The sequence below is a fragment of the Barbus barbus genome (assembly GCF_936440315.1).
Source record: "Barbus barbus genome assembly, chromosome: 21".
Taxonomy (NCBI): domain Eukaryota; kingdom Metazoa; phylum Chordata; class Actinopteri; order Cypriniformes; family Cyprinidae; genus Barbus; species Barbus barbus.
The window spans coordinates 20,439,556-20,451,952 of record NC_136749.1 but is presented as its reverse complement, the minus strand read 5'-3'; the positions used below and the strand labels follow the sequence as shown (position 1 = coordinate 20,451,952).

At 37.3% G+C, this 12,397-nt stretch overlaps 1 protein-coding gene across 1 annotated transcript; it reads right to left on the bottom strand.

The window, feature by feature from the left end:
• Positions 1-3,850: 3,850 nt before the first annotated feature.
• On the bottom strand, positions 3,851-7,218 carry LOC306886950 (gap junction alpha-9 protein-like). Its single transcript, XM_079444345.1, has 2 exons — positions 7,090-7,218; positions 3,851-5,829 (listed from the first exon to the last, which is right to left on the bottom strand). Exon 2 carries the CDS (start codon positions 5,805-5,807, stop codon positions 4,311-4,313), a length of 1,497 nt encoding a protein of 498 aa, XP_079300471.1. The 5' UTR covers positions 5,808-5,829; positions 7,090-7,218; the 3' UTR covers positions 3,851-4,310.
• Positions 7,219-12,397: the final 5,179 nt, after the last annotated feature.

Genomic DNA, 12,397 nt, shown 5'->3' with positions numbered 1-12,397 from the left:
TGTAGCCTGTTATGATATATTTTATGACATAAGACTTTATGGCATAATCTTTCAGGTAAGTAAACATCTCTGGTCATTTGTTTGCTCTGGTTATATCTATTTACAGTGGGGGGGGGGATTATTTGATCCCTTGCTGATTTTGTACGTTTGCCCACTGACAAAGACATGATCCGTCTATTATTTTAATGGTAGGTTTATTTTAACAGTGAGAGACAGAATAACAACAAAAAAATCCAGAAAAACGCATTTCAAAAAAGTTATAAATTGATTTGTATTTTAATGAGTGAAATAAGTATTTGATCCCCCATCAATCAGCAAGATTTCTGGCTCCCAGGTGTCTTTTATACAGGTAAAGAGTTGAGATTAGGAGCACTCTCTTAAACCTGAGACTGCACGATTTTCAGCTGTCCCAGATGAAAGACTGGCATTGTGAAACAATCGTGGTGTGAAACAATTTCTGATTCGCCACGATTGTTTCACGATGCCAATCTTTCGTCTGAGACAACCGAAAATAGTGCAGTGTGTCTCTGGGTTTAAAGGGAGTGCTCCTAATCTCAGTTTGTTACCTGTAGAAATGACACCTGTCCACAAGCAATCAATCAATCAGATTCCAAACTCTCCACCATGGCCAAGACCAAAGAGCTGTCCAAGGATGTCAGGGACAAGATTATAGACCTACACAAGGCTGGAATGGGCTACAAGACCATCGCCAAGTATCTTGTTGAGAAGGTGACAACAGTTAGTGGGATTATTCACAAATGGAAGAAACACAAAATAACTGTCAATCTCCCTCGGTCTGGGGCTCCATACAAGATCTCACCTTGTAGAGTTTCAATGATCATGAGAACGGTGAGGAATCGGCCCAGAAATACATGGGAGGATCACAAGGCAGCTGGGACCATAGTCACCAAGAAAACAATTGGTAACACACTACGCCGTGAAGGACTGAAATCCTGCAGCGCCCCCAAGGTCCCCCTGCTCAAGAAAGCACATGTACAGGCCTGTCTGAAGTTTGCCAATGAACACCTGAATGATTCAGAGGAGAACTGGGTGAAAGTGTTGATACAGATGATACGAAGTGTTGATACAGATGATATCTGGTATCAGATGAGACCAAAATCGAGCTCTTAGTCATCAACTCAACTCGCTGTGTTTGGGGGAGGAGGAATGCTGCCTATGACTCCAACAACACCATCCCCAAACATTATGCTTTGGGGGTGTTTTTCTGCTAAGGGGACAGGACAACTGCACCGCATTGAAAATGGGTCGTGATGGGTATTCCAGCATGACAATGACCCAAAATACATGGCCTAGGCAACAAAGGAGTGTCTCAAGAAGAAGCACATTAAGGTCTTGGAGTGGCCTAGCCAGTCTCCAGACCTTAATCCCATAGAAAATCTGTGAAGGGAGCTGAAGGTTCCAGTTGCCAAACATCAGCCTCGAAACTTTAATGACTTGAAGAGGATCTGCGAAGAGGAGTGGGACAAAATCCCTCCTGAGATGTGTGCAAACCTGGTGGCCAACTACAAGAAACGTCTGACCTCTGTGATTGCCACCAAGGGGTTTGCCTGTGTAACCGGTGTAATCTGCGTTGTGTTTTTGTTTTGGATGGAATGACCACACGGACATCAGCTGACGGTTCGACTCTTCTTTTAATCTGATAAGACATAAAATTATGTATACGGTGTGAATTCGCCCTTTTCCCCTTTCTCTCCCATGCAGAGACAATGCAGAAAGGGCAGAGGAAGAGACATTCAGACAATGGAATTATTTTAACAACATTAGTAACAAAACAGCATACCTGATAAGACATAAAATTATGTATACGGTGTGAATTCGCCCTTTTCCCCTTTCTGTAACATGAATGTAAATGGCAGTGTAATCAGCACGTGCTTCAAGTTCACATTGGACAGAAAACTGATCAAACTTGATGGAAATATGAAAATAATCAAATATACAGGTAAAATAATGTCACAGATATGATCTAAATGACAAATTTAAGTACAAAAGTAATTCAAAAGAAAAAGATGTAATTAGATTGATCAGAGCTCATTAGGAACCCACCTCTCCCATGCAGAGACAATGCAGAAAGGGAAGAGGAGGTGCAAAGACAGGAAATTATGTATACGGTGTGAATTCGCCCTTTTCCCCTTTCTGCATTGTCTCTGCATGGGAGAGAAAGGGGAAAAGGGCGAATTCACACCGTATACATAATTTTATGTTTTATCAGATTAAAAGAAGAGTCGAACCGTCAGCTGATGTCCGCGTGGTCATTCCATCCAAAACAAAAACACAACGCAGATTACACCGGTTACACCTGTGCCACCAAGCACTAAGTCATATTTTGCGAAGGGGTCAAACACATATTTCACTCATTAAAATGCAAATCAATTTATAACTTTTTTTGAAATGTGATTTTCTTTATTTCTTTATTTTTTTTTTGTTATACTGTCCCTCACTGTTCAAATAAACCTACCATTAAAATTATAGACTTATATAATTTCTTTGACAGTGGGCAAACATACAAAATCAGCAGGGGATCAAATATTTTTTTTCCCAACTGTGCCATGTAGATATGTTCATATAGGACATCAAGACAGTAATTTAATTTGGACTATTTTTAGAATTAACATTTTTTTAAATAGTCTGTTGTTTGAAAATTATTCCATACATAACTCATATGTGTACCAGTTGAACAACAGGCTGATTAAAGTTTAGGCCTCCAGACAATAACAACATTGACTGCCCAATGTGTCACATGGCAGAATAAATGTTATTGTTCAGTTTTACTACAGTATATGCACAGCTGTACTGAATAATCAGATTACAAAACTGTTGCACTTTAGCTTTTAGTAGCACAGGTCAATTAAATTGAAAAAAATATACATTTAAAAGATACCTTTAATTATGTTGGGAAGACAATATTTTTGTGGTTAGGACACCACCAAAGAAAGTATAAAGGATTAGATCTGAATTCAGATTTCTTGAAATGATAATAATAAAAGCTTTCCATTCAAAAGCTGAATAGGAATGTACAACTTCTTACAAAACAGGTTTATCTGAACAACTGCTTTGTAGTTTGGATGACACATGGATTGTGTTTTGATTGTTTTGTTTTTCATTCATGCTTTCCTTTTTTAAAACAGCCAGGAAGAATAACCAATCCAGTTGGTTATTCTTAAAACTCAAATTAGAGCAGCATTTAATTACTTATAATTCAAGTCAGAATATAAAGTATTTTGTGTGAGAATTCAAAAGATATATCTTTATGCTTCAGTCCAGTAGATGGTGCTGTGAGCACTTAAAATATTCTGTATTATTAATACACTGGACTGTGTTGTTAAAATAATAAGAACAATTTTCAAATGGTTCTGTCTGTCCTCTTTTAATGTGAGGTAACAGCTTCCTTCTTCTATGTGATTCTTCTCTTTACAATCAAGTGTAAGACCAGAGCAAGAATAGTTTCCCAAAGATACTTTCTTTAGTGTCATATGATATGAAGCGATACCAATAACGTGTGTAAGTTGACAATAACAGCAACAGACAATATACAAAAAAAGTACAAAGCCATAATAATACAAATAGTAATAACCTTTGAATTTTGTGGTGTAATAAGGTCATTTTAAGCCTGTGGGAAGAAACTGTTGCATATTTTGGTACTTACAACTTCATTTTGCTGATCAAAGTATATCTAAATTCTTATCATTATACTAATACGAGTCAGCTAGAAAAATGTATTTTTTTGACTTGCTTAATCTTTCTTAGATTCCTAATTTAGAAATGTTGGTTGTCCATATGTTTAAAAAAGACAGATTTAAATAAAGATTCGATATCTGGTTTAATCGCATTGTAAATCAGACCAGTTTATTATCTGTTAATATGACATATGCACATAAAACATTTTTTCCACAGCATATTTTTGAATATTTTTACAGCTGCTCTATTACAGCACAATGTGAAATTATTTTTTAACATTACATCAATTTGACTTCTGATGCAGGAAGCACTAAAAAAGAGAAATGTCCAGGTGAGAACAAGGCATACATAATCAAACATACAATCTCTCTAGTATATTCATACTACTTTTGTAAATGAAATATACTGTCAGTTTGTATCGCTAAATTGATATGTATGTAAAAAGACAGCTTAAACCATCCATTAAGGAGTACCACAACTTTATAGATTTGAATGTAAAACTTTAGTCTGAGATTGCTGTAGATGTTCATTTTACTGTCATTTTCCATCAATATACTGTAACTGTAAAAATGACATGGCTACCATAAATAGTGAATGCCTATATCGAGTTTTTCTCATATCTGTAGGTCTGTAGGAGCTGCTCGTCTGCTACTGGAACTGCTGGCCGATGAGGCGCGATGGCTCGGTGATGCTTGTGGACTATGCCGTGACTCAGAGCTGGATTCTTCTATTGAATCAGGAGAGGTGGGCCTGCTCATTTTGGAGTCAGACCTGGATGAAGTACGAGCACGCACAGCGGCGTAGGGACAGCGGGCCTTAGCGCCTTCCAGGGAATCCGTGTCTGAGCCATTACCTTCTACAACTGTTGAGCAGTTCCAGGGTGCACTGACCTTCCATGGCTTCTTTCCCACACCGGATGATGTGTGAGAAGATTCCCTGGGGTGGCTCGATGAGTCTGAAGTCTTAGACTCCTGGCCTTTCTTGAACAGAGGTGGATGGTGGATAGAATCTTCCCCTTCATCTTGCTTTGGCGGTGTGACAGAGTTGCAAGGTGGTGAACGTGTGTCACTGCTGGTGTTGTTGGAATTGCTGTTGTGCTCTGTGGGACTGTTCTGTGAGTATTTTGGTGCATCAGGACCTTCTTTGCTTTGCATATCACTCTGAACGGGCAAGAAAGCAGAGGATGGGTTGATCAAAGGAGGGTAGGCGGTTCCATCAGGTGGTCTCTCGAGAAGAAGGTTGTATCCACTGGGTGCTGAAGCAATGGTAGCCTTGCGGGCAGTGGAGTTGCCAATGCATGTCTGATGCACCACAGAATCTTTCTTCAGCTTGTTTGGATAGTAGCTGTCATCGAGATCGTCCCTCAGCTGTGGGTAGTAGTTCAAGATAACCTTTTTAAGCTTCTTGTAGCCCAGGTGCATGATCTCCAGGATGTTGAGAAACAATGAGATGGCAGCTATGCATTGCATGAACACCATGAAGACGCTTTTCTCAGTGGGTCGAGATACAAAACAATCCACCGCGTTCGGACAGGGCTCCCGCTCACATTTGTAGAGCGGATTTAGTTGAAACCCATACAGAATATATTGTCCGGTCATGAAACCAACCTCTACGGCCGAGCGGGTGACTATGTGAGCCACGTAGGTGCGTAGAAGAGACCCCCTCAAGGGAGCTTTGTTTAACTTCCCCTGGTCGATCTGCCGAAGCTCACGTTCTATTTTGCGTCGCACTTCTGCCATCTCTACGTCCACGGCCTCAAGTTCACGTCTCACTGCCAATTTTTTGCGCTGCCGTTCTTTTTCGAGGGCTCGGAGGTGGTACAGAGCATGGCCCATGTACACCAGTGAGGGTGAAGAAACAAAAATGACCTGCAGCACCCAGTAACGGATGAGGGAAATGGGGAAGGCTTTGTCATAGCACACATTGCGGCAACCAGGCTGCTCGGTGTTGCAGATGAAGTCAGCCTGTTCGTCATTCCACACATCCTCCGCCGCAACCCCAAGCACCAGCATGCGGAAGATGAAGAGGATGGTCAGCCAGATCTTCCCCACCATGGTGGAGTGGATATGCACCTCCTCTAAAATCCCACCGAGAAAGTTCCAGTCTCCCATCTTTACTCTGGCATTTTTGTGTCTGTAAAGATAGGAAACAGGGAGCAAGAATCATGAAAATGCACTGTGGGGCTCAGTCAGCATGATCACTTTTGAGTAGGCTCTCAGGGATCCTTGGCCTGGACATCCCAGTGTGTCCTAAACGTACCGTTACTTAGAGACTTGACTACACTTGCTATATCCAAACAGCAAGAAATATTCTTACTCATTGCACTGTCTAAAACAAAATAGAATAATTTTACTCAACTAGAAAGACAAATCAAAGCTTTCAATAAACCTAATCTGCTAATAACACACTGCAATATGCAAAAATAGAATCTGTAAGATCCAAAACTGAAACCTTCAACCAAATTTTGGTCCCCATTCTTATTATACTTAAAGACCTGATTCCTCATCGCACTGCTACATATTATATTAAACCTTGAAATAGAAATATGTTTGTATTTCATAATATCAGTTGATAATATTGTGTCACCATAAGCAATCTAATTGAATGTTCCTTTCAGATGTTTTTGCCTGATATTTCTTTGTTTGCCCCTGTTACTTCTTCTCAATTTAGTATTTGTCTTTCATTTATATCTAAAAAGAATACAACTGTTTGAATGACCTCCAAAAAGAATGTCAAAAGAATAAAATGGACTAGTGGTTGCATTTGAATATTAAAATGCATTAAAATAACATTTACGCATACAATCATGTGATTAATCACGATTTATCGCATACAAAATAAACGTTTCTGTTTGCATAATATATGTGTGTGTTCTGTGTATATTTATTTATATATATATATATATACACACACACACACACATACAGTATGTATTTTGAAAATATTTACATCTATATTCTTATCATTTATATTATAAATAAATATATTTAAAATATAAACAACTTTTTCTGAGAGTCAGGTATATGGTAAAATTCAGTCATAAACACTAAATCATTCCAACAAAATTCAGAATAATGGTAGATTAATATGGGTTTTTGAATGTTTTTCTTTCTTTTTTTTTATTTCACAATTAATCCCAAATGTATGGTATAGCCAATTCAGAAAAAAATTAATTAAAAAAAATGTTGAAATATTTAAATTTTTTAAAATATTGTAAACAAAACAAAAGTTGATCCAGGACAAAATATATATCAGGTAAAATCAGGTATAAATAAAGCAGGCTTAACTGTCATCCCTAAAAACTTATTAAATAATTTACAAAACATGCAGTGCTACAAAATGTGTGATGCTGTCAATAAACATAGATAAATAAACTGTAAAACACCAACATACCTTAAACAAATAAGGAGAAAATGAAGTAAATCTTCATGGTAACTCAAAACCTACTCCAGCGCCTACACATTGTTAAGTACAATAAGACTCATGCCATCCTGATCATCATTAAAGGTCTCGACTAAACACAAAACAAGCAGGTCTTCTTGCTGCCAACTTATAGTCATGCAGGAGAAATCAATGTACTAGCCGATGCCATTTACCTTACAGCAGTATGGACAGACTGCCGGTGCTTTAGATCCCCGCGGGTCATACAAGCGCGACGATGCCGCCAAAATATCAAAAAATCGTTGGTGACCTGCACATCTGACGCAGAACATCACCTGAACTTTTGTGACCCCTTCTTTTCTCTCTGTTGGCACCAAAAGAGGGTTTCAGAATACGCAGGGGTCTGTTGGCAAGCACACTGCTTCTGTATGTTAGTGTGTCAATAACCAGTACTCCACTATAAATATGATGAAGGGAAAACTGAATTGATTCAGCTTGCCAGCTCGCCATGCATAAATAAAACATTGTGGAATTATAAAGCCCGCTTCTGTGTGAATTTAAGGCATGGTTACACTTGGTGGCCACTTCATGCTCTTATGCGCCCCCTCTTAGGTCCTGCATGTTTGATTGCTAATTAACACCCGTTATGGAAAGATTATTCTGCTGAACTGCAAAAAATAGCCCAAGTGTGAGAGTGCATGTTTTGTACATAGAATTGAAGGCCTGTTGGTTCTTTCAAGCACATATAACCAAAACAATGACTTGTTTTATTCGTGTAATATGTAAATATGTAAAACAGCGAAAGGCCGAAAGTGATTGTTTATTGTTTTCCATGAAAGTGTTCACAGCTAAGCGCAATGCTTTCTAATGGCATTTGGCCACATGTTAGCACTACTTTCAGTAGTCAATACTTTGGGAAGCAATCAATCGGTCATGTCCGATTTCATACTCTGCTGGGTCCAGCCCAATATAATTAAGTTGTCTCTGCTAGTTGTGATATTTTATTCCATTTAACAGAAATCAATGGTGCGACCCCATTAAGCTCACTAACTATGCTGTTGGTTGGTTTCATCCGAGGCCTGCAACATCTATTTAGGGGCATATCAGGCAAGCCCTAATTAATTTAGTGAGTGAGCCTCTTCATTACACAACATGGTTCAGACTAGACATTACTTTAATGAGTAACTAAATTAAACCTTTGGTATTTTTTTTAAAAAGAGAAAAGAAGAAGCATATTTCAGGTTGGCTTGAATGCATTTTATGCTCCCTGATTAGCTCCCTGATGAGAATTTAACTATTCCATGGAAATATTAATAATAAAAAAGAATATTTTATATATTTAAACACCATTCTAATCTGCTCCTCAACCTAAACTAAGATTTTTTTTTGGAAGTTAATTTTGTTTTGAGCAGTTTTTCTAAAAACCTAAATCTGAGCTTAATTCAATATTTACAAGTGCATCTCAAAAAATTATATCGTGAAAAAGTTTTTTTTAACTTATTTCAAAACGTTTTTTGTTTTAATTTTGATGATTAGAGCTTACAGCTCATGAAAGTCAAAAAGCCAGTATCTCAAAATATTAGAATATTTACATTTGAGTTTCATTAAATGACCATCCCTACAGTATAAATTCCGGGTATCACTTGTTCTTTGAAATCACAATAATGGGGAAGACTGCTGACTTGGCAATGGTCCAGAAGACAATCATTGACACCCTCCACAAAGAGGGTAAGTCACAGAGGGTCATTACTGAAAGGGGTGGCTGTTCAAGGAGTGCTGTATCAAAGCATATGAAATGCAAATTTGACTGGAAGGAAAAAATTGGGTAGGAAAAGTTGCACAAGCAACAGGGATGACCGCAAGCTTGAGAATACTGTCAAACAAAGCCGATTCAAACACTTGAGAGAGCTTCACAAGGAGTGGACTGAAGCTGGAGTCAGTGCATCAAGAGTCACCGCACACAGACGACTTCAGGAAAAGGAATACCAAGCCACTTCTGAAACAGAAACAACGTCAAAAGCATCTTAAAAAGCTGGGCTAAGTAGAAAAAGAACTGTACTGTTGCTCAGTGCTCCAAAGTCCTCTTTTCAGATAAAAGTAAATTTTGCATTTCATTTGGAAATCAAGGTCTGGAGGAAGACTGGAGAGGCACAGAATCCAAGCTGCTTGAAGTCCAATGTGAAGTTTCCAAAGTCAGTGATGATTTGGGCTGCCATGACGTCTGTTGGTCCATTGTGCTTTATAAAGTCCAAAGTCAATGCAGCCATCTACCAGGAGATTTTGGAGCATTTTATGCTTACATCTGCTGACAAGCTTTATGGAGATGCTGATTTCCTTTTCCAGCAGGACTTTAGCACCTGCCCACACTGCCAAAACTACTTCCTAGTGGTTTGCTGACCATGATATTACTGTGCTTGATTGGTCAGCCAACATGCCTGACCTGAAGCCCATATGGAATCTATGGGATATTTTCAAGAGAAAGATGAGAAACAGTCGATGATCCAGATGAGCTGAAGGCTCAATAGTGCCTCAGCAGTGCCGCAGGCTGATCGCTTCCATGTCACACCTCACTGATGCTGGAATTTGTGCTAAAGAAGCCCTGACCAAGTACTGAGTGCATAAATGAACGTACTTTAAAGAAATTGAACTTTTACGTTTTGCAGATCCTTTTTTTGTTGTTGTTGTTTTGATTGATCTTAGGAAATAGTCTATTTTGAGATACTGGATTTTTGACTGACTCATCAAAATTAACAGAAAAAAAACTAATGTTTTACTTTACATGTAATTAATCTAGAATATATGAAAGTTTCGCTTTTTGAAATATGTTACAAAAAATGAACTTTTTCACAATATTCAAATTTTTTTAGATGCACCTGTATATACATATAACATTTTTATATCATTATGTCAGCACGTCCATTGTAGATGGGGTCAGGGAGAACAAATGGATAATTTTGCACAAAAGCTAAATATACAATACCTTTCAAAGGTTTGAGGTTTGTAAGATTTTTTTTCAGGATTTTATTAAGGCCCGGTTTCACAGAGAGGGCTTAGGTTAAGGCAGGATTTGGCCATAGTTCAATTAGGACAGTTAAGTAGCTTTTGTAAACATGCCTTAGATAAAAACATTACTGGTGTCCATCTTGTGGCAAAACAATGAATCTGACATATTTTAAGATCACTCAGTGCAAGTTTCTTTCAGCTGAAATAGCCCAGACATGCATTTTAGTATGGGGCTATGCTTAAGCCTTATCTATGAAACCAGGGGTAAAAGTCTTTACTGTCGCTTTTGATTAACTGAATGCATCCTTTCTAATGTAGTATGTTATGTATGTTTAGATTATGTGTGTTTTTCTGCATCTAACAATAGATTGGAACGGAGTATCTGGTTGTGGGAGGCACGGGCAGCAGGGGAATGTGGTGATGGTGGCGACTGATCACATTTCTGTTTCTCAGGGTCAAAGAACTGAACTTTTGATGAACATTTAGTTGAAAACACAGCCCCAGACATAGTCAATTAAGCTCTAAAAATAGCCCAGAATTAGATTAATACATATTATTCCAGGGGTGGGAGCCTCACACATTGATTTGATTCACAGCCCAAATTCTGGTTTGTACTGGAAAGTTCAAATGTGCCTGATGTTATTGGTCAGTAAAGTGGAAAATCAGCCTCATAGCAAAAGCCCCTCTTCTCATCCTTAAATGCCCTTTGAGGACTTCCAGGTCACAGCAGGCGGAAGCTTAATATCACACAGATATTTAGTTTATTTTGCAGCAAGGGTCAGGACTAGCATTCGTATAATAAGATGACTTTATGATATCATGCTTGAACGATCAGTGAACTATTTTGTGCCATGTGGCTGGAGTTTGTTTCTTAAATGAAGAAGAACTAAATAGGGGTTTGTAGGCAAGGCAAGGCAAGGCAAGTTTATTTATATAGCACATTTCATACACAGTGGTAATTCAAAGTGCTTTACATAAAAGGAAGTTAAATAGTCATAAAAAATAATAATAATCACAGCAATAAAAAAGTAATTTTATTTTCATTTTTTTGTAAGTCATTTTAACAAGCTTTCCCTGCAGCAGACGCACTGTATAATTACGAAGGACCTCAGTTAACACTGAAGTGCCATAAATATCACAGTAGCTCACATATTTGTAATAAAAACAGTTCAAATTGATTTTTCGTGAACTGAAAATACCTGGAATGTACAAGAACACTGTATCCATATTGGCCAGCAATCAATGATCTGTTTTGGAGAACTACCATCAGCTAATTAGAACAGAGGGACACAGGACAGCATTTGTTGTGGAATGCTTTCCAGTGTGAACTCACTTCAACTTTGTTTATCATAGCACAGCATTTACTTCACACCCAAATTTATTAACAAGTTCATATATCTTCATAACTACTTGTAAAACACATAAATACTACTGATAAATGAAATAGACCCATATGGACACGTTGGTTTTGAATGACACGATTCTCCAAGTTGCCACCACATTTCCAACCTAAAACATTTCTGAATCTTAATGAATTGATAATCCAGAAAAAATATCCAAGGTAACTGCAGATGCATATCATTTGTGTTGATTTGACAACTTTCTATTGATTACTGATCTATAACTTATGCAATACTACACCTCAGGTTGAGGTCTGACTACATGCTGATCAGTGTTGTCCTCTACTGGTATTATTGTGACATGAAGTCTAAAAAAAATAGAAATACACTTAAAATTTCGGTAACACTTTACAATAAGGTGTCATTTGTTAACATTACTTAATGTATTAACTAACATGAACGAACAATGAACAATACATTTATTACACTATTTGGTCATCTTTGTTAATGCTAGTTAATTAAAATACAGTAATTCATGTTAGTTCACAGTGCATTAATGTTAAACACAGCTTGTGAATTCAATAATGCATTAGTAAATGCTGAAATTAACATTAATATTAATAAATGATGTAGAAGTATAGTTCATTCTTAGTTCATGTTAACTAATGCAGTTAACTAATGTTAACTAATGAACATTATTGTAAAGTGTTACCAAAATTTCAATTAAAAAAATCAAACAAATTGAGTTTTATGAAACAATAATAATAAAAACTACATGGCAAGTATTTTCTTTTAAACTACAAAGCTCATTTTAGCTCCCTACAAATCAATTAAGTTCAAATAAATTTAGTTGTTTAGACATGATAGCAATTTGAAGACAAGTCTGAAAAAGGCTCAATAATTTTGTGAATATAAAATAAATAATCCCACCAAATATATATATATATATATATATATATAAAAATACTAAAATTTTA